Source organism: Pseudochaenichthys georgianus, chromosome 6, assembly GCF_902827115.2.
Source record: "Pseudochaenichthys georgianus chromosome 6, fPseGeo1.2, whole genome shotgun sequence".
In the NCBI taxonomy this organism is placed as follows: Eukaryota; Metazoa; Chordata; class Actinopteri; order Perciformes; family Channichthyidae; genus Pseudochaenichthys; species Pseudochaenichthys georgianus.
The window spans coordinates 38,818,169-38,841,622 of record NC_047508.1 but is presented as its reverse complement, the minus strand read 5'-3'; the positions used below and the strand labels follow the sequence as shown (position 1 = coordinate 38,841,622).

Sequence of the window (23,454 nt, the reverse complement as noted above, 5' to 3'; positions counted from 1 at the left end):
CACAACACCCTGCTTTGCTCTCAGTGTTTAGACCGACTGTACTTCATTTGGTTACTGGTTCGGGGTCTGCAATGGACTTGTAGAAACCTGATCCGCGAGGCTTTGCGTTCATGTGTAGAGATTTGTTTTGTGAAAGTGTACACAGACAGGGATTAGGACTTCTGTCGCGAGTGATCCTGAAACACAAAGCTGCTCACAAACAAAGACAAAAGCGGTGTGGGCTACACAAACTAAATCATCAAAGGACTACCTATGTTGCAAATGTATTATCTTTTCAATTTACACACGGCATCTATTGCACGTCTGTCCGTCCTGGGAGAGGGATCCCTCCTCTGTTGCTCTCCCTGAGGTTTCTCCCATGTTCCCTTTAAACTGTGGGTTTTCTCCGGAAGTGTTTCCTTGTACGATGTGAGGGTCTAAGGACAGAGGGTCTGAGGACAGAGGGTCTAAGGACAGAGGGTGTCGTATTGTCATACTGATATTCTGTACACACTGTGAAGACCACTGAGACAAATGTAACATTTGTGATATTGGGCTATATAAATAAACATTGATTGATTGATTGATTGATTGATTGATTGATTGATTGATTGATTGATCAAAGCGGCCCTATGCTCATTTTGAGGTTTCACATTGTATGTTCTGCTTCTACTGTTACATGCGTTAATGCTCAAAAAGTGCAACAGTTCAACTCAAACACACTTTTTTATGAACACAGGTTCACCAGTTAATTTATTTTACAAATGAATCAAAGAAAGTGAATAAAGCAAATTCAAGCAGAAGGCGTATAGATTCACACTTATAGTTTGTGCGTACAGAACACCACAGTTTACAAAGAAGAAATCAAATCTGATCATTTTACTACAAACATAATATGCTATTTTTGTAGTTAATTGTAGTCCTGCTCGCAATCCCCAATTATTTTGAAAGGTTACAGAAATCTGATGACATTTTTTGATGTATCTTTAAGGGAATACAGTTGTCTTTTTGTGTATCCTGGTAACATAATCTGTTATTTTTTGTATACTTGTATTGTCATTACACAGTAGGCCTACTTACTATGTAACAAAATGGTTTCTCTGCATTGGACCCATCAGGATTATTTGTTATCTCACTGTTGCAGCATTTTCTCTGTTTTCATTGAAACTACTTTCTGCTGATGAGATAGTCTTTATGAAATCTTACATGGACGCTTCGTCTGGAAAGAGATGTCCTTTTGTTGTTCGGACGATCAGCAAATGGCTGTTGGCTCTAGTAATACATTCAGTGTACAGAAAACAAGATATTCATCTCAATTCTGATTCATCTCAGCAGACGATGTATCGATGTATCCATTGTATAACATTGATGGTGAAACTGTGCGCCATCAGAGCACTTTCCTGAGTGAAAGCCTGACTAGTATATGAATCTGATGCAGTTTAATGTCCCTACTTGCCCTTATTTTCCAAAATCTGCTACCAATAATGTTGAAGACATGAGACGAAAAGTGAAAACAGAAGATTTGTGCACAGCTTCGTTGCCTCTCTGCTGTAATTGTCTTTCCAAAATGCTATTTACAGTTTGGTTTTAAACTCCCACACGAGATGCTCACCATTTTGGAAAATGTTTTCTTTTATATCATTTCTGGAAATCTCTCTCTCCTGATGTTTGGTCCACTGAATGCTGCTGCCATGCTCCGAAGCTACCAATTAGTCTGAGTTAAACGTCCCCCAGAAAGTCACAAACAAAAGCGGGATTTGTTTTCTTTGCAAACTTAAAATAACTCCTCAAAGGGTGGATCACCACCGCAGAATACAGAGAGAAAAGGTAATGAGAAACATGCTCTGTGTGTGTGTGTGTGTGTGTGTGTGTGTGTGTGTGTGTGTGTGTGTGTGTGTGTGTGTGTGTGTGTGTGTGTGTGTGTGTGTGTGTGTGTGTGTGTGTGTGTGTGTGTGTGTGTGTGTGTGTGTGTGTGTGTGTGTGTGTGTGTGTGTGTGTGTGTGTGTGTGTGTGTGTGTGTGTGTGTGTGTGTGTGTGTGTGTGTGTGTGTGTGTGTGTGTGAGATTCAAAGCAGAACAGATGTAAATTGAGAACTTTCTAGGAATGAAAATGAAATTAGAAACAAAAGAAGAAAAAGGATACACAGATACTTATTACACACATTATAACAGACGACCCTTTCTGCTCTGATAGGTGACGCTTAATTGGATTTGGATTTGATTGATGTCGTCTAGTTAACAGGTTTAAATAGACGGCATCACTAACACAGATCTAGTTTGCTCAATTGCTCCCATCATACCAGATGGCCTCGTGTCCAACGACGACTCCTAATGTCTGTAATCTCATCTGGGTCTGATCGCTGCGACACCACGTAAGCATGCTCAGATCGAATCAGGCCCATTTGGACTATCAATTTCCTGTAATGAGCCTTTCACTAAGTCTGGAGGGTGGAGTCGCACCGAGTCAGCGAGAAAAGTCACATGAAGAAGAAGAGATGAATGTCTACATGTTTGACTATATCCAGGATCTAATTCCCATTCAAGACAGAAAATCCATCTCGTCATGCTTTTATTTTACTAAAGGGTACAAAATATTGAATGAAAAATAAACAGAAAAAATAGGAACTCCAATTATTGACAATGACAGTTTGTTGACACATCCAATATCTTCGGTCGGCCAACTGAGGTTTTAAAGGCTACAGCTTAACTTCATGACCTTTGGAAGCTATTACACAACTCTAATACAACATCAAGGAAATGAACGCAAAAAGGTTATCTAAACGAAACCCAAGCAGTTAATTAACAAGATGCAATCATGCAGGTCATAAAAAATTAAAAAAGTTACACATACATACAAATCTACATGTTTGACTATATCCAGGATGTAATTCCCATTCAAGACAGAAAATCCATCTTGTCATGCTTTTATTTTACTAAAGAGTAAAACATATTCAATGAACGAATGCATTCCTACCTGAGAGTAACATTTAGAACTTTTTCAATCACCACTAAAGACGCTGCATAAATCCAGCCGTCAATCACAGTGGATTTTTACACGGGGATAAAACGCCGTCACTGCATCGTTTCACAAAGCAAGCGGCGGCAAAGCGGGCTTCAGAGAAGGTCAGCATGTGATGCAAGTAAGATTAAAGTACCAAAAGGCTTATATTTATAAATCATAAATCTAGGTTTATATCAATTTTGTTACCGTTTTCAGGTGAGCTTGTATTTAAATGAGGTTCATTGAAGAATGTGTGACTTTTGCTTTAAGAAATCGATGTTGCATTTTATAACTGAAACAACCCTGGTTTTAAAAAATCTGATTAATTTCACACACAAAATAAAAACTTTACAGTCTTGCATGATTTATGGAAGAGGCCCTATTACGCTTGTTGGTGTTTCCCTATCCTGTAGTGATATGGATCTATTTCAGGGTCATACGTTTTGATCATTCAAAAAAATACAATTTATTTGAAGTTCAAGTTTTTATCCTGAACTTTGAAAAATACAATGATGTATTTAAACCAAAAATAAGTATTTTAAATCATTTTTCAGGTTGAATATTATTTTTGATTACATTTTTTTAAATAAAATCACTTTTATACATATTTTGATATTTGAATTCTTATTTTTTTCAGTTGCAGATTTTACGTTTTCAGATTCAAAACAATTGTTTTTTCAGTTTCAAATCTTGTTTTTTCAGGTTTCACATTGCTTGATTGTTTTTCACTTTCAGATCTTCTTTTTTTCTCCAGTGAGTTATATGTGCGTGTAAATGGGCTGCAAAGGCTCACATCCCCGTGTTCCCTCCAGGGGGAGTTTCTCTCCAACACACGGTTTGTTTTATTCACTTTTCTTTACAACATTAATGCAAATCAGTAAATAAGGAAATACTGCGCTTAAGGCTCGAAGCCAATATTTCTACATGAGATAGAGATAACAAAATCAAATTGCATGAAGAAACATTAAGCAGATGGACCTCAAATCGGCAACAGACAAGTAAGTAAGTTAAAACTGAACAAATAATTTCCCCCCGGGCTGCCGAGAGGAGCAGCGAGTGCAGAAAACTTGGCGGCTGATATCACGCTGAACCTCTCTCAGGTCAACAGAACGAGAGTGTTCGAGTACACAGTGTACAGCTGTCTGCGGGACAGCACGGGCTGAGCTTCCTGAGAGAGGAAAAGAGGGAATGCTCCAGAGAAAGACAGCAAGAGAAGGAGATGGGGATAATCCAGAGAACAGATGCTTGGGAGCGCATCGCAGAGGAGACGGAGTATAGGGATGTAAGTGCTAACGGGAACATAGAGGGCCTGAGGAGGGCTACGGATTAGCAACGATGGCTAGCCAACGCAAGGGTTTCTGAGGTGAAGGCTGTAAGCCACATGTAATGAGAGCGTGACTCATTCTGCTGCTTGAGAGAAGATGGGATTTAAAGTAAAAACGGACAAAAGTAGTCTGCAGTGGATGTAGAATGCAACGGACAGGGGACAGGGAGAGGCAAGGGAAGAGGGAAAAGAGAGGGGAGCAAGAAAGACGGAGCTAGCGAGCGAGCGACCAAGAGAGAGAGAGAGCCAGCGAGCCAGCCGCGAGCTAGCGAGCGAGCCAGCCAGCCAGCGAGCGAGCCAGCCAGCCAGCCAGCGAGCCAGCCAGCGAGCCAGCGAGCGAGAGAGCCAGCGAGCCAGCCAGCAGCGAGCCAGCCAGCCAGCCAGCCAGCGAGCCAGCGAGCGAGAGAGCCAGCGAGCCAGCCAGCCAGCGAGCCAGCCAGCGAGCCAGCGAGCGAGAGAGCCAGCGAGCCAGCCAGCCAGCGAGCGAGCGAGCGAGCGAGCCAGCCAGCCAGCCAGCGAGCCAGCGAGCGAGAGAGCCAGCGAGCCAGCCAGCGAGCGAGCGAGCCAGCCAGCCAGCGAGCCAGCGAGCGAGAGAGCCAGCGAGCCAGCCAGCCAGCCAGCGAGCGAGCGAGCGAGAGAGCCAGCGAGCCAGCCAGCCAGCGAGCCAGCCAGCCAGCGAGCCAGCCAGCGAGAGAGCCAGCGAGCCAGCCAGCCAGCGAGCGAGCGAGCCAGCGAGCCAGCCAGCGAGCCAGCGAGCCAGCCAGAGAGCCAGCGAGCGAGAGAGCCAGCGAGCCAGCCAGCCAGCGAGCGAGCCAGCGAGCCAGCCAGCGAGCGAGCGAGCGAGCCAGCCAGCCAGCGAGCCAGCGAGCGAGAGAGCCAGCGAGCCAGCCAGCGAGAGAGCCAGCGAGCCAGCCAGCGAGCGAGCTAGCCAGCCAGCCAGCGAGCCAGCCAGCGAGCGATATATATATCCATCTATCCATCCATCTATCTATCTATCCATCCATCCATCCATCTATCTATCTATATCCATCTATCCATCCATCCATCTATCTATCCATCCATCCATCCATCCATCCATCCATCTATCCATCTTAGTGGTGCACGATAATTATCGGTCCGATATTAGGAATTATGACATCATCCCGATAAACCCGATAAAAGTATTAATAGCCCCGATAATATACAATATATTTTTTGGGTAAAAAAAAGAAAACATCCTGCGGTGTGGGTGGATTGGGATGAGGGGCGCTTGTTTTTCACTCGGATCCTCCCGTTTTGCCAGTACTGTGGTATTAGTGGTTTAGAAAGAGGGGAGTTCTTCAGAAATCCAGCGCTCCCTAACTCATGCCTGGCTGTGACGTGAATGGCGTGCGGCCGTGAAGCCAGGACAGTAAACAAACATGTCGTCGGTAGTATGGGACTATTTCAAAGTTTCAGAGTTAGATAGTTCGCTTGCTATTTGTATTAACAAATGCAATGCAGAAGTTCCACAAGGAGGGAACAAGGCAACGAGGTATAATACTTCCAACCTGATTAGTCGCCTGAAACATCGCCATCGCTACGATGGTGTGTTAAAAGCGTACGAAGACGCCTGCGCTGCTAAACTAGCGGCGAATCCAAAGCCAGCTGCAAAGGCACCGGCGCTTTTACCTATCGACGAGGCTTTTGAAAAAGGCAAGAACTTTATTTGGGAAAATAAATATGGTCACTTTGAAGAGTCAAAACTGTTCTTGGCTTTGTTTTGTTCATAGTAGTAATGCTCATGTCATTTGCTCACTACTAGTCTCTTTTTTACCACCAGGTGTGCAAAAACTACAGGTACATTTAATATACATATTATTATTATTATCGGTTATCGGTATCGGTCTTGAGAAGCAGGAAGTTATCGGTATCGGTATCGGTTTCAAAAACCCAATATCGTGCATCCTATCTATCTATCTATCTATCTATCTACAATATAGACACCTTTTTTGGGCAATTTAATTGTCCGATAATGCTTTTTATGTGGAAAACATTCTATATAAATGTCCCAACATTTTTTATACATTTTTTATTATTTCTCAACACCATAATATGTTAATTACGTCACTTTGTTTTTAAAATTGCTGCTACTCATTTCTTTCGCCATGGTTGTGTCTTTATTTCTTATTCTATTACTAATGTGTGCTTTCCTTCTCTCTATATGTAATAAACTAGCTTAGTCTTGATTATTACCCGCTATGGCACTGTAGTGTACATGTCCCCGATGCGAGACTCCGATCATTAAAAGTATGATTTATTACCCATGAAAAGGGCTTTATGATCAACCTGAGAGTATCGTCGTCCGTCCTACAACCAACTTCTGCAAAAGATTAATGAAAGCTGATGTGAGAAATCTCTGAGGGAGGCACAGAGCTACACTTCTGTAAAGTACGAAGATATAGTCTTGATAGCAGAGAGCTTTTGGTTGTCTCTTTGTGATTTAAACACCCAGTACAACGTCTCCTTTTCCTGCTGCAGAGGAGAGCTGACCGCTAACACGTTCTGACAGGCAGCTCTCCTCTGCACATAGGTTAGTACCACACACACGCACACGCGCACACACACACACACACACACACACACACACACACACATAGTAAAACACCTCATACACAGAGCAGTGTTGCCCTCATTTAAGTGGGGACAAAATTGGCTCCACTACCGTACAGACATGCCTTTAGTGAAGGTGCTTTGCCAGCTCCGTCACAGGGCTCCCGTTGGTCTGTCAGGTTCAGAGGGTTCACACAGAGCAGCTGTGGTGCAGTCACTGTACAGTAAGGGTGTCTATATGTACAGCAACAAGGGATTTCACCGCCAAAGTAGGGCTGTAACAATTCATTGACTAATCGATTTGTCAACAACGGAAAGAGAAACGCCAACTGTTGTAATAAGCGATTAATCAAGTATATTTTCATATAAATTATGTTCCTAACTCTCAAAGATGTAGATAACCTGCTTTTCTCTGTCATATATCAATTAAGATTAATATCTTTAGGGTTTGGACTGACAAAAACAAGACAATTTAACGCATCACATTTGACTTTTAAGAACTACAATGGACATTTTTGGAACAAACGATACATCAATTTATCAAGAAAAATGTTGCTTGTTGGTAATTGCTCGATGCAGCCCTACTTTAAATAAGTATGCATTTCCAATCCAAGGGTCTGTGGTGCTGGTCAGCTTCTCAAGACCCTTACACACTTTACCATATACAGACCTTTGAACACACACTCTTAAAACCACAGGGCCGAGGCACTACCTGGAGCCATCGATCAGCCGTAAGAGACAGGCCTGTCCCTGAGGGGCTGGAGAGGGGGGGGGGGGGCATCTGGACGGGAACCATCTGGTAAAGGGGGGGGGGGTCTAATGCAGCAGGCAGGTCTGCTGGCCACACCACCAGAACAAAGATGCGCTGTAATCTGGCCCCGTGGCCCCCGGGAGCCCTCGGTCTGATCCCAGAAACAGCACCACACAGCTGGGGTCGCTCTCAGAGATTCAGACAGACTTCAGGAGGATTTGAGGGAAGGATGTACGCTTGTCCTGCACACATCTGATTGATCTAGTCATGTCTGAAGCAGGAAGGAGCTGCCTTTACTGTACAATAATGAATATACAGTACAAAAAGGACTATGATTAAACAATAAGTCCAAGTTTTATTCAAACTCTGAAGGACAACGTTATACCTTTTGATGTGATTAAAGGAAGTCGGGTTGTACAATGATTGGCACTACTAACATTATCTTTGTCACAGAGCTCCATTGTTGTCCTATTAAGTATTCACTATCAAAAGCACATGAATGAGCCAACAGGTTTATACGTTATTGTCATTAAAATAGTCACAAAATATGATATATCAAAAATATATATGACCTCCAGTTGTGTGCAGCTTGATGTGTTTAAGGGAAGACAATGGGAACACTACCGGTCACATTTTCATTAAACTTGCTACAGAGGAAGGGTGTGGCATTGGCCAGGGAAGGATCCATTAAATATTGGAGCGGATCAAAATGACAGATACACATTATATTTCACTAATGGAAACAGTCTTGGCGGCGGTCTGCGGTCTCTGAGTGCCTTTCCAGTTACAATTGAATCATTTTCAAGGTGATTTGGCATTCAAGATCTTCCCATCAATAATCAGAATACAATCAGAAAAACACTGAAAGTCAGTTCACTGAGTTATAAACATTAAACAAAAAGTAGAAAGTATTGTGCAGCCAACATGTCCACTAGCAGCTTTGGACATTGGATTGGATAAGACCATACATAATTGACAGGACTTGAATAATGTCTGTTTCTCACGCAGAGCATGAGGTTTGTGGATATCTTTTCTGGATAAATCTCTTTTGTTCTGATTTATGAGTCTTTGTGGAAGTCTGTCCAGCTTACATCAGACACACGAATGAAGCAAATGGGTCTCTTCTTCACAAATCGTCTTCCCCTGAAATTGTAGCAGTCCATCTTCATTGTAAATGGTCCAACATGATGTCAAGGAGCTTTATGTTTCAACATCACAGACAGAATGAGGACGTCTGAGATGTTTGAGCTAGAGAGGATTTCTCCGGAACCTTAAAGGGGACCTATCATGCAAAATGCACTTGTTGATGTCTTTTATACATAAATATGTGTCAGAAAATAAAACCCTCTCTCTTTTCCTCCGTACCCAAATCTCTAAAAACGGGGCTACAACGGAGCTGATCCAGATTTGAGTCCGATATGATGTAATATCTGAAATGTGGACCCACGGCCCAATCAGAGACGTTGCTATCAGAAACAATGCCCGACTGTTTTGGACTTAATATGGTCGGTGTTTACATTAGCATCGCTAACACTCGGAGCTAACCTGTACTGGAGAGCATGTGTGTGAAGAAGCAGGAAATAAAAAGGAACTCACCTTGAGGTATAACCGGCAAGAGAGAAAGCCTTTGAGCTCCAGACTGTTTCAGAGAGGATCCATGATATGGCGTTTCATCACCGCAGTATTTAGTTTAGACGGTAGCTGCCGGGTCCCGCATGAGCTCAGACCCCTCCTCTTTTATTTTATTATTTTTTTTATACCCAAAATCAGCACTTTTGAAACAGGAAGTGAAATAGAGGGATATGAGGCATGGCTAGAATGGGTGATCTGTTTGGTATTTTGAGCTAAACACATGTTTTTTATATATTTGTATACATCTGAAACCTATGCTATTGCCTAAAACTAGCACGATAGGTCACCTTTAAATGAACCAGTTGGTGAAAATAAAATCCGAACAAGAAGTGCGTATAATCTACAATAACTTCTCTACTCTTAGTCAGATTATCTGTCAGGGGCTGGAGTGTAATTATTAGATGAATCAGACACAACACAAACCTCCACCCATTGTCTTACGAAAAGGTGTTATTATCAGCCCACAAACGCTGTCACTCAACCGTCGGCAATGACTGCATGGTTAGTAAATGTCTGACTTGATGTGCGATTTAGTTTCCAAAACTAAGCAACCTTAAAGACTACGAAGCACTAAAAGACAGACAAGAAAAGCAAAACATACAATATTAAAAGGAAAAAGCTGGTTCTATTACTGTATCTGTCTTTTCCATATTTCTGTTATCGTCGAAGGATCCCATGAAAAGTGTGTTTCCTTCATTATCTTCTAAATTGTTCTGACTTTAGATATACAGATATTTAGATATATAGTAATATATTTACAGTTTGAAAAGTATACACACATTTCTAAAACAGCTGGGAACTGTATTGTTGAGTAAATTGCACTTTTTCAGGGACTATTTTCAGCTGCGGATAAATACACATTTAGTGCTTTAATGAGTATTTACGGTAAAAAGATAGTGTACGAAGGATAAGATCATATTAAGAGACCGTTTTAAAAAGAATAAGGTAAAAACTGTTTGGCTCATTGTTGTGTTTTTAAATAGTAAAAATGTTAGCTCTGTGACAAAGTCAATTCTTGTTTCGAAGGATCATTCATTGTTGGACCAAACTGCAAAATGTGTAAAATGTACCTTTTGAGTTCACATGAAACTCTCAGCACATGAATATGAAACATTTCCTGTACGTCTGATATCTAATAATAATAACACGAAGATATATAATAGTCAAATATAACCCTTATATCGTGGTCTGAAACCCAATACGGCACGAGAAACAGCATCTCAGATCACCCGACCAGACACAAACGACCACAGCAGCCAAGGCCTTCCCATCAGCCACCAGCTGTCTTCCCTTCAGCGCCGTCCTGCCGTACAGTCATATCTCTACTGTCTGAACGCAGTTCACATTACACACAGGACTGCAGTTACAGGCCATCTGCGGTGTGCGTTATTAAAAGGCTTTTTCATGACATGAGATGATTCCTGCGGGCGATCAGAGCAAATAGAGAACTGTTAGCTGACACCGCTGGCGTGATGTAACTCTGACCGTCATTGTTCGCCATGTGGCTGCACTGCTGCTGTGTGAGATACGATCACACACACACACACACACACACACACACACACACACACACACACACACACACACACACACACACACACACACACACACACAACAGTGGTGCAGTGGCTACAAAAGGCTGCACTGTAGCAAAAAAGGTCACAAGACTGATCCCTGCAGCGGCCGACGTGTCCATCAAGAGCTGAGGGTCGTCCGTCGAGACAATACAGCTCACTGTGCTCAGTCACTGTGACTCGGCTCAATGCTGGAAGTGGTACATGGGAAAAGGAGTGTCTTTATAGCCACACACTCATGCACACACACACACACACACACACACACACACACACACACAGTCCTTGAAAGTGGGGTAAAGTGTGGTGAAGGTAATTAGTGTCGCTGTCATAAGCTGGCGGATTGTGTGCATGTCAATGTGTGTACCTGTGAGTGTGGATGTGTGTGCGGTTAAAAAGATCTTAAAAAACGAAATGCAACACAAGAAGGGTTGGGTATAATGGCTAAAATCAATATCAGGATATTAATATAGTAAGCAGAGCTGGAATTATAACAATTTTCTGTTTATCTTTTTCTTATTTTAAAGTGTATTGGAAATGTTTCTGATCTCGGTCTCCTCGCTGCGTAATAAAGCAATTTGACCTTGGAAATATTCATACAAACAAATGGTAGTAAAACAAAAACAAAACTAATATCATCATTTCACGGTTTATTTGTCAATACTGAAAAATGTGTGATAAAAAGAACCAAATCATACTACAAGTCCGATCATAAACATGAAGGTACCTCTGAAGTAAGTGTGCCAATGTCAGCGTGTTTGAGACAGCCCGTTACGTGTTCTGCTTTGAGCTATGTTGGTGATTTATGATGTGTGTATGATCCTATTTGCTCCAGTCTTTTGGTGTAGGAGTGAGAGTCCTTCACACTGGCTCACAAATGACTAAAATAGCTTTCACCTGCAATGCTGTTGACCTCTACACCATGTGAAGTGCAGGACTGAGGATGAAGCCAACAAGAGAGGAGAGGTGGACAGATTCAGAGGTGCATATGAGCATGAAAAAGCCTTCACTGTTTAGGGGGATAAAAAATTGAAGACATTAATCCCCCTTTGGATTATGCCTCAAAGCACACTCTATGGTGCCAGCAGATTATCACGTTTACATTTTTCAATCAAATGTGGAAGACTTAAAGGTGGGGTATGTTTGAGAAACCGGCTCGAGATACACTTGTTGTTATATTCCACTCTTAACATCCCGACAGCAATGAATATCTGAAGTGCTTTGACAAAAAATCCATTAAAAAATCTGTGGAAGCCGTGGCGCTGTAAAAAGCACGACCAATCATCTGAGCCGGCCCGGCTAAAGTAACTGGATGGCCTACCTGCCTGTCAGCCTTCCATCTGGGCACACACTTATCTTGTGCCCTCATTGGTCATGTGCGCGTTCGTGTGTGTTGGAGGAGGGGCTCTGTGAGGAAGGGGCAGATTTTTTCCGGCTGTGTATTTTCAAATTCTAGCGCACTCGAGCCGGTTTCTCCAAAACTACCTACCCCACCTTTAATAGGATTGTTTCTATAATATTTATAAAGAACAAGGTTTAAAATGTGATATTTCAACCTCCTGCAGGTTTCCCTCCTTCGTTCCATTCATAGTTGACGGTAAACGTTCAGTGAGTCCAAAGAGAAAGAGTTATCCGAGTCTACAGGCCTAACCAAAAGCATCTCCTGCCAGCGAGTTCATCCTGAGGAACGCTTTCATTTTTATTCCAGGCTTTTTTCAATATTCTGCCAGCTGTTTTAAGAAATCTTATGTATAAATGTATTTGCCGGCTTAATGACTCTGATAATGAAATCCTCTTGGCCTTATCGAACATAAGGTTTAGTACACGCTACCAATCGCAGCTGTGGAGACATTGGTATAGTTGTCTCTTTGTAGGACACTGATTTAAATTATTCTTAAACTATGAATTCTTTTTATGCTATGTATGTAATTTATTATATGTAATGTCTTGTCTTTTATCTGGACCCTGAGTCTGTAATAAAGTTTTCATTCATTCACACTCAGTTAATTTAAAAGTCTGAACGTGTATTGCCTCTTTTAGGGACTATGATGCTTGTTGACACCTTTAGTCTATGTTCAAAACGAATACAGGTGACACTAAATGTCCTTGTTTTTTAACCACATCCTTGGTTTTCCCACAGTTCTCCTTTGGTGGTCTTAATTTTAAGCTATTCTTTTATAACAACATTCATGTAATTCACACCATATCACATGTTTTTGTGTGTACTAGTTTAGTGTCTATGAACTTCTTGAATTGTCAGTTGTGATTTCCAAGTCACTATTCCCAGTTTATTCTAAATGAATAGTTTATTGTACAAAAATCGCAACAATATCAGAAAACCAACACATTTGTCAAAATGGACTGCTGTCATGCTTTTGCAATCCATCCAATAAGGGCTGACCTCATATTTGCAGCATGACTCTGCCTCAGGCATGAACTCAAACTCTCACAAAGCTTCGGAGCAGCAGCGGCAGCTTCTGACCGAGGCCAATGGTTCTGCAATTGGCATTACAACTTTGCGGAAACCAAAGAATTCGGCTGGTTCAACTCTGCAGCCTCGTTTCTTGGCTGGTGGTACAAATGTTTACCCCAGAGAGCTACTTCTCATGTCACAGCAGCACATGATGTCCCATAATGCCTCTGCATCCAGCTGTTGTTCATGGGATGCAAACAATGCATTAGTGTGGAGGCTTTGTTCAGCTATGGGAAGCGTTGGAAAAGCTACAGCACACAGGAGAACAGCCGATGTTATGTGTCGGTTAGTGTGTGAGCAGCTGCATGGCGGGAGTCACAAGTTCATAGTGTGATGTTGTCACTTTGGCGCGTGTTGTTACGTATGTGTCTTATCAGATTGTCCTATTTGTAAAAGAAGCTCTTGTAAAAATACTTTGTTGTTAATGATTTATATATTGTAGATAACAGAATCCAATTACCCTCACTTCATGCGAAAAGTTAAACATACTCTTCAGAGATAGTCAATAATTAATAATATGAACACATATTGTTACAACTGCAAAATGGTGGTTCAACAAAAGCTCTTTCTTGTTCAACTAACATTAAAAACATGTTGGCATTTCGGATCCCTGAGGTATTTTCTGACACCTACTGTCACATGTTTCCTCTGTGGCAAATAATTAACAAGAACATCACAACACCACTCCCTCTGCTTGTTTGTCTCGATGACATTTCCACTGCGCACCTCGTTTCTCACATCGCGCTCAGACAGGTGACTGATGGGGAAGTGATTACATGGGACACATGCTCCCACACCAAACAGTATAGTTCCTCTGAGAGTTAATGTTCCTCTCTATCTGCGTTATTATCAAAACAGGCCTTTCAGTTTTCCCAGCGCTGTCGCCTCCGGCCCCTGAGCTCTGACAGGTATTCAGTCACCGGCGTCAAATCATCACCTGCAGAGAAGTGCGACTGTGCCCGTGTGACGGCCAGGTTCATCCACAGGGGGGAATACCAATCATTTGCACAACATGTAATACATCCTTTGTTTGAAGAAGATTCTTAGGATGCACGGCATAGTATGAAGCAGTCAAGCAGCTGTTCTGCAGGACATTTGAAATCAAATACAAGCCAGACAACCATTCATTCTATACGCAAGATAAGTGTAAACACAAAGCAGCTGCAGATGCAAGTTTCTTCCCCCGGAAACAGCAAGGAGGTCCAACAGGTGATTCATGATTTCCAGATGACAGACCATATATCCAACTGGCTGTGCATCTGCCTCGTTTTACTGTACAGCGCTCCACATGGGACGCACATGGTGTCAACACGCACAGCTGCACTCTGACATGACATCCCCAATACGTCCTGACAGGAAGCTGCCGCAAAACAACACGCCATTGGGAGCTCATCGAGTCATATTTAAAAGACTGAAGCGAGCATGTTGCCCTTGAAAAGACCTTCCTAAAAACATGAATCTCCCAATGACCGTCCCAATGAAATGCCATAATCTAAATCCATTATTGATTTATAATCCAGGGACGGATTAGGCGACATTCCATCAGGAGTTGTTTTCCCTCCATCAATGCAGAGATTGGATCCACAGTTTCTGGGTCAAATAATATGTACAAGACTCATATGTGGTAAAGCCGGGGCTCTATTTAGGTTTTCCCCGCACTCCAGTTTCAGAGGGACATTTTCTATAATCCATTTCAGCTGACATTCCAACGCGAGAAATACCCCACTGACTTTCCTCAGGCTTTTGTCACTTCCTCTCGGGGGTGTCTAATTCTCAATGTATGAATTGAATGCAGATTGGATTGAGCCTGCTGTCGGACATTTTACACTGAACACAACCAAATATGGAGATTCACTGAGAAACAAAGAACAATTATACAACAGTATTGTCCCGATAGCTATAGCTTGACATGTCAAGAAATCCTTAAAAAGATATCTGAAAACCAAAGCTAGAACGTTGTCTTAGTCATGAGCCGTCATCAAACAATCTCTAGAGACTGAAGTTCTCTTTGTGCATTCCTATATGCCAGGGGTGTCAAACTCAAGGCCCGGGGGCCACATTCGGCCCGCGACTTCATTTTATGTGGCCCCACAAGAGCTTGCAAAGAATATAATATGATTATTATACGGTTACATGCTACAGAAGCACGTTGCCCATAAACTACATGTCCCACAATGCATCTCAAATATGACTTTTTTCTCAGAATTTGCCTTTTTTTCTTCAAAATATGCATTTTTTCATAGAATTCCTTTTTCTCAGAATTAGATTTTTATTTCAAAATGTCACTTCTATTTATTTTTTCTCCAGAATTTGGCTTTTCTTTTTAAATCATTTTGGGACATACGCACTGAAGAGACTTGCCCTAGACTTCTGCTTTCAGACGTAGTTAATTATGAAGTTATTACCCTATCCGATGATAATCCAATGCAGAGGCAATGATGTAATATAATACATTATTTTATATATATGATATATTTATATATGTATTTTTATATAGTCTTAAAGTTACAACCGGCCCTTTGACTGAAACCATAATGCTGATGTGGCCCGCGATGAAATTGAGTTTGACACCCCTGCTATATGCCTTTTTGGGAGGACAGGAACTATGTACCATGAATTACATTTAGTCATGATCTCCTCTCCATCAATCCGCAGCTAAAGTTCATACATCGGTTTGTCGGTTTCTGAAAAAGATCCAGCAGTAAAATGGCTATATGTGTCAGTTGAGGTGGTCCTCCAGGCAAACCATACAGTCGGGTACAATGCACTCAAAGCACAGCGACACTGGCTTATCAATCATCATTAGATATTGTTCTTATCTAAGATTTGAAAGCAAGTATCATTCTGTATTAGTTCCTGAGATATTGCTCATCTTAAAGGTTAACCTCCAGATCACAACCACAACCAAACTCAAACCATGTGTTCCTTTATCAGAAGCACATTTTGTGAAAATCTATTGGTGGTATTTTGAGTTATTTTGCTGACAGACCAACATGAGCATATCCTCGTCATTATTGTTCCAACACTGCAAGAGTTCCTTACCTCCAACACAGGCCCGGCCCCCAGGATGATCTGCTCCACCCCGCTGGCGAACCCCTTCTGGCTGAGAGCAGTCAGGTGATGAATGAGGAAGTTGGTGCTCTGGGTCTTCCCTGACCCACTCTCCCCAGAAATGACTATGCACTGGTTCTTCCGTCGCTGCAGCATAGCGTGATACGCCACGTCCGCCACAGCATAAATGTGAGGCTCCAGCTTCCCCAGTGTGTGGTTATCGTACAATTTGACATACTTAGGATTATAGATTGGCAGGAACTGAAAAGGGTTAATCACAATAAGAATACTCCCAATGTAAGTGTAGATCTTCTCCTGGCGGAAATGTGCACGGAGGCTCTCCAAAATAGTGCGTTCTGTTAGCTCCGGGAGAGCGCAGAGGTCGGACGGAGGGTCGCTCCCTGCAGGCTGGGGGAGGAAACCCCGCTCCACCATGCGGCGCCGCTCCTCAGTCAACCGCAGCCACATCTGCAGGCTGCCGCCATAATGGATCGACCCGTCCAAGTTCTTCTCCCTCAGGAGGAAGCGGTAGTCGTCTCCGCTGCAGAGGCCGCTGCGGTTCTCCAGGGCGCTGCGAGGCCAGAGCATCATCCTCTGCACGGGGCAGTCGGAGGGGTTCAGGATCCACTCCTCCCCGCCAAACTCCTTCACCTCAGCCAACACGTAGCATTTCGTGCGATCCAGGCGCAGCCGCTCGATGAGGCAGTCGATGGCCTCGGCAGCCGTGGTGTTCTTGCGGGCACAGACGGGGCAGTAGATGGTTCCCTCGGCCAGGGCGCCCGGGTACACGCGCAGGCTGAACTCCTGGTCCTCCAGGCGCCGCCGCATGCTGCCGGTGACGCTGGCCATGTTGGCGCTGCTAGCATAGCTGCAGCCGCCATCTTGTAAGCTCATGGCGGCGTAGCAGGTCCCATCAGCACAGCGCTCTCTGGGCCCCGAGGACTGACTCAGGACATCCCAACTGGAGGAGACAGAGGAGAGGACAAGATGTTAGACATGGTGGTAAAAAGTTCAAAGAAGGAATGTAATGGTTTCTTTCTAACATCACTTGATGTCCTCGGGCATTTCCAGTACATTGAGTCACAACAGGTCAGTAGTGTCATGGCGATTTCCTCTGTCCCATGACACAGTGGGTCGTCTCAATAGGCTTTCTGTTTTGGATCGTAAAGGGAACTACTATCAGAGACGCCACAAAAGAGGAGCATGAGACCAACTCAAAGAGAGAGACAAGAACTGATAGCTATTCAAAACAATGAGGAACAGTAGCTGCTTCATGAATTGAAAGGCTAACCGCCAGCTTATCAGGGCCGCATACCCTGAGTGTGTGTGTGTAGGTGTGCGTGTGCGCGCGTGTGTGTGTGCGTGTGCGTGTGTGTGTGTGTGTGTTCATGTGACAATCCAAGGGCTCTAGCAGTGTGCCAAGATTAACAGCTGCCACCTTCCTCACAAAAGTGGCTGTAATGAGAGCACAATGGTTTAATTCACCACTTCCCCGTTGATAGTGAACACAGCACTCCATTCTCTTTCCCCACACACACAAACACACACACTTAAATCAAGTTTCACAGACTACAAAGCTTCAAATGTGATACAAAAATGATACACCGTAAATTACCGTTAAATATGCTGCTGAGTGCTGAGTGTCCAACAGTGATATAAATAGCATGAATGTAATGTTTGTTTATCTCATATATTACGTTAGAAGACATTTCCCACTGCTTTTACTTTAAATTATAATATACAAATCGTGCCAAACCAGACTGAAATTCAATATAAGCATTGGGCTCCAAAGATAAATTGAATAAAGTAGGTATCATTTCCTTATTGAAAGTAGATATAATCGAATTCTTTAATTCAATTCTTAGTAACGGCTACAAGCACATATGTTCTATATTTGTATAAGAAATATAATACTGGTCTGATTTGGGAATTCAAGCATTTTCTATTCTACTGCATCATAACCAAATGCAGAAAAGTGTTGGTTTTGGTTTGCTGGGCAGTCTCTAAGGAAATAGTAAAAGCTATTACCGAACAATGAATGTGAATTCCTAAAAGGTAGAATGCCAACAACGATAGAAATAAGAACTCAATTTAAATGTTGGCCCAAACCGAGACCCCCGCATTGACAGCTTCATGGTTCGCTGCACTTCCTCATCCCCTCACTCTCGACAGGATTTTATTATTTTCATATTTTGCAGGTTTTCTATCTGGCTTCATCTCTCTCATGCTGTCAGTCTCATGCTGGATATTTACCATCAAAAACAGGCATCACATTTCAACATCACATTTCAACCATAATGCAAGCTAAGGCATTTAGAAAATACTAAACTGAGGTTATTATTTTGATGCGAGCATGTACCACTGTCCTTTTACGGTGTCTTAAAGGTGGGGTATGTAATTTATTTCAGAAATACTTTTTGTTATATTCCATGGAATGCTCTTAACATCCCGATAGCAATGAATACATTAAATGCTTTGACAATAAATACATAAAGATATTTCATCTGTGGAAGCCGTGGCGCTGTAAAAAGCACGACCAATCATCTGAGCCGGCTAAAGTAACTGGATGGCCTACCTGCCTGTCAGCCTTCCATCGGGGCACAAACTTATCTCGTGCACTCATTGGTCATGTGCGCGTTCGTGTGTGTTGGAGGAGGAGGGGCTCTGTGAGGAAGTCTGAAGAAAGAGGCAGATTTTTCCGGCTGTGTATTTTCAAATTCTAGCGCACTCGAGCTGGTTTCTCCAAAATTACATACCCCACCTTTAATTGAATCCTGCTCATGTTTTAATCATCTCTACCCTTTTTGCTGGATGACTTTTAATTTTCTTCACCGGCTCCTTCAGCTAAGTGCATGTGGTAGACCGATAGAGGAAGAGAGAGAAAGAATAGGATGCGAAAGCCCAGACAGACCCTCCTCTGCAGTGATCCTGACCACCTACAGCAGTCTGCAGCAGTCCAGACTATAGGTCCAGACAGAGAGAGAGAGAGAGGGAGGAAATAACCAGCTGGGCGTCTGTACGAAACAAAGAGAGGAACTCTGAGGGATGAAAGACCGAGCAGAGGCAGACAGACAGAGATGAGAGAGAGAGGGAGAGAGTACACAAGACTCGAAACAAGCGTCCCCCACAACTGATACATCCGCTCCCTGGGACGCTAATGAGATGTTCAAACGGGTAACAGGTCAGAGTTTAACTGTATTATGCAGAAATGTACAGTCGGTGCTCGTAGACTGCAGATCAGTAGAATATATACTGAAATTAAAAAAGGTAATTTGAAATGTACAACTGCTTCTGAGCTATGCTGCAAGAAAAAGATTGACGTACATCTAGATTTTCTGTTGACTCCACTAAAACCTTCAATGTATTTTCTTGCTGCTCTTTCAGTAGCCAAACAACAAGATGATGCATCACAGCCAACATGGGAAAGGGGTGGAACAGACACAACCTGCCACAGTTTACCCCGGTCTACAAAAGTAATGGTAGAAAGTAGGGATGTCCCGATCACCTTTTTTAGCTCCCGATCCGATTCCGATCATTTGATTTTGACAATCTGCCGATACCGATTTTTCCCGATCCGATCTTTATGCAATGCATTAAGAGAAAACAAAGGAACAGATAACGGCTGGTCATCCAACGCGATGAATTCAGCTATCTTGGCTGTTATTGTGTTGGCCTTTTCTCTGTTCTGGGGCCGTTTCTCTTTCCTTTTGAAAGTCTCTGAAAGTGTCGGTTGTTTCAGTTCCGTTACCTGAGTGGCCGCTGTGTACTCGTCGTGTTGTTGTTGGTGTTTGTTTCTCAGGCGGCGTATTAGATTGGTCGTGTTGAACGTAGCTCTGTTCTTTCCACCACGCGGAACCTCCGCCTTGCAAACATTGCATCTGGCTGTTACACTGCCTTCGCTTTCAATTTTATAACACTTCCAAACTCCTGACATTTTCTCTGTCCCGACTCCCGAGTCACCAGCTGAACGTAACCTCTCGTTAGCTTACTGCTACTATTAGACACTGCGCCCACTCTGTCGCCAGATTTCAGAGAAATAAGCAACCAGGTCTATGAAAACAAGCCCAAAGAAAGCAACACATACATGCTCTTATGTAATTTTAAACCAAAACTAAGTCCTCAGGATGACTTTAAGACGTGAACATGGTCATTTTGTTTTGTAACATTAAATAAAATAAAAATATTTTATAAAAAAAAAAAATCCCGATCCCCGATTTTTTTCTCCCGATTCCGATCTTTTGAAAATCACGTGATCGGATCGGGACATCTCTAGTAGAAAGAAAGGTAATTACAACTCACCAGGAACTGAAGACGCACTACAGAGTTGTCATGTGAACCAACACAATTTAAGTGTGCTTCCTGTTTTTCCATTCATAGAAAACAGCTCTGTAGTGTAACTGAGATTAGCCTCCGGTATTATGCTAGCTTGGTTAGCACTACTGAAAGCACTCATTTTCCCTGTTTACCTATAATGGGACCCCCGCCAGACAATAACAGGTTTAATATTACAAAAATAAAGCCAAACATCCATTAAAGTGTTTCCCCCTATATCCATGTGTCAGTGTCTGTGGTTGGTTCTTATGACAGATCGGTGATTCCCTAATTGTTCTCTGTGAAGTTAACTGGAGGTGATGTAATGTAGCCTGCAGTGTTTTCTATGAAGCGAGTACTGCTTTGGACTTGAAATAAATGCCTTGTCAGTAACCACTCTTAGGTTACTTGTGTGCTCTGATTAAGTTGGTATGAAGTTAATCGTTGTTCTAATGAGAAAATAACGTCTCAACAGACATCATAATGCAGTCAACCCAGGATACAAACACACTGCAGTCCCTTCTTGTATCCTAGCCAGCTTAAATCGTCACTTCCTAAGTGCTCTTTACTTCGACTGCTGGCCATTTTTGGTTTGATAAAACGTTCAGTTATAAACACGTTGCCCCAGCCTCGATTCTGCTCTCCGATTGGTTCATCTTCATCAGTTCTCTTCCTGAGCTGTCAGTCCAACTCAGTGAGCCTGTAAGCTAAGGGCTAGTGACTTGTCTGTGGACTTCATGTCTTTGAGTCATCGCTAAAACGTTAGCCGCTAGGGAAAAAGACAGGCTGCTTCCACAGTGAGAACAGATGACGGATACAGTAGAGGAAAGAGTGTGTGGGTTTCAGTGTGCGAGAACCAACTGTCTACATGTCTTCATATTGGACCAGACCAAAATGATATACCGTGTGTTACTCAGGGTATACAATTGAACAACTAAAGTATTCACAGTGGATCTAGGCTAATTTCCCCTGATGACTAAGCTTGGGTCAACACAGTTATTTTAAATGTTAAATGTTGGCTCTGAACTAGTGGGAAACTGTACGACAAAACATGGGAAATCCACCACGAAACAACGTGGACAAAGCCCCCTTTTCTTGCCCTTTTTTCTTACAATGATTGATAAAGATCAGCACATTTTCTAGATAGCTGGAGTTTCTGTTCTCAGGGAAAACATTTAATTTAGACACAAGAGCCGCTTTCACACCGCAGTACTTTTCCCACTTTAGTTCCGAAATGTCGCGTTCACACCAAAAAGAACCGGAACTAAAATGAGTTAATGAGAACCTTTTCACCCCCTTTTCCGTTCCTGATAGAGAGCAGGGACTTTCGTGGGAGAAAAAGGTTTACTGAAGCCAGTCCCCAACTCCGGGGACTTCGGGCGGCAGTATACGCCATGAAATTGTTTGCGGGCCTGCCAGTAAACCCAAAGCAGAAGAAGAAGAAGAAGAAGAAGAAGAAGAAGAAGAAGAAGAAGAAGAAGAAGAAGAAGAAGAAGAAGAAGAAGAAGAAGAAGAAGAAGAAGAAGAAGAAGAAGAAGAAGAAGAAGAAGAAGAAGAAGAAGTGACGTCAGTGGCGTCAGCGGCTTCATATATTTCGAGCTGAAACAAAAGTGATTTTGTTGTAATTAACAGTATCAACATAAAATCTAAAAGAGAGTGACTTTACAGTAAGTCACTCGGAAACACCAATTCTCTCTCGGAAATGCCATTCACAAACACCACAGATGAGACCAAAACAAAAGGATATTGCGGCTTACCAGTTAAAAGGATGGACAGGAAATCTAAATCCCTACTTCTGGTAATGACGTTTTTTTCCCCAAAAAACAAATGTATCCTGGTGTAATTTGTCCCTGCCTCGAAAGCTATGATCCCCGAGCGAACCTCCAGCAGAAGATCAGCGGACTGTCTGCCGAGACTTCAGGAGTATCTGCAAGGATCAGGGGTGAGGACTGATGGATGCTCTTTTAAGGGTCAAAGGTCAGAGCAAGGAGCAAGGTTACATACCAGCTGAGTCTCTGACAAATCACATGTGTGGAGTTACGAAGCTGGAATGAAAAAAGAAAGTTTCCTGGCATTTCCTTTAACAGCTGGCTGCGGTGAGGTCATGCAGGCAGGAACTGGACGGCTATTAGACGCGAAGCACAATGGACAGACGTGACCTTAATACTGTATGTTCAGCATTTACAGCGACAGGGTTCTGATGATGATGGATGGTAGGTGGATAGTGATACAAGTCAGGCAAAGCAAGAAGGGAGGAGACGACACGGGATGAGAAGAAAGGGAATGAAAAGAGGCGGCGAAGTGGAGGAGTCTGTTACGTCTTGTTTTGACACGGTCCGATGTGAAGTGCTGACAGCGTGAGGAGATAAGAGCGAGGCCGTCGCGCTGGTGGAGTGAGATTTTAGCTTTAAATTGGAGAGGGATTGAAAGGACGTTTTAATGAACCCGTCATGTGACTGGTGGGCAGGTTCAGCCCCGGGTCACGGACATTCAGAGACATCACTCAGGTGCTGACGTTAGAAAACAGCTCCTTCCAAGAAAGCATTCATATTTAAAGAGAAAAGGAGACGGCCGGAGAGAGTTTATACAGAGGAGAAAGAACAGAGCAGATCAAGTTACAAAAACGTTACCCAACAATATTAGGGAAGCCAATACATTAGGCATTTTTAAAAGGCTCTTTACCAAAGCATTTTACACTATTATACTGCCCTATTTCTCTATCTTTTATTCCCCATGTTTTTATTTTATCCCACTTTATGCTTTGCTGCTTGTTTGACACTGATTTTAT

General features: G+C 42.8%; 1 protein-coding gene across 1 annotated transcript in view; it reads right to left on the bottom strand.

Moving 5' to 3' along the window:
* LOC117447554 (unconventional myosin-IXAa-like) overlaps window positions 1-23,454 on the bottom strand; it is a 171,935-nt gene that overhangs the window by 114,882 nt on the left and 33,599 nt on the right. The window contains 1 exon segment of the mRNA XM_034084284.2: window positions 16,347-17,316. Within this exon segment, the coding sequence (XP_033940175.2) occupies window positions 16,347-17,249 (903 nt within the window). The 5' untranslated portion in view covers window positions 17,250-17,316.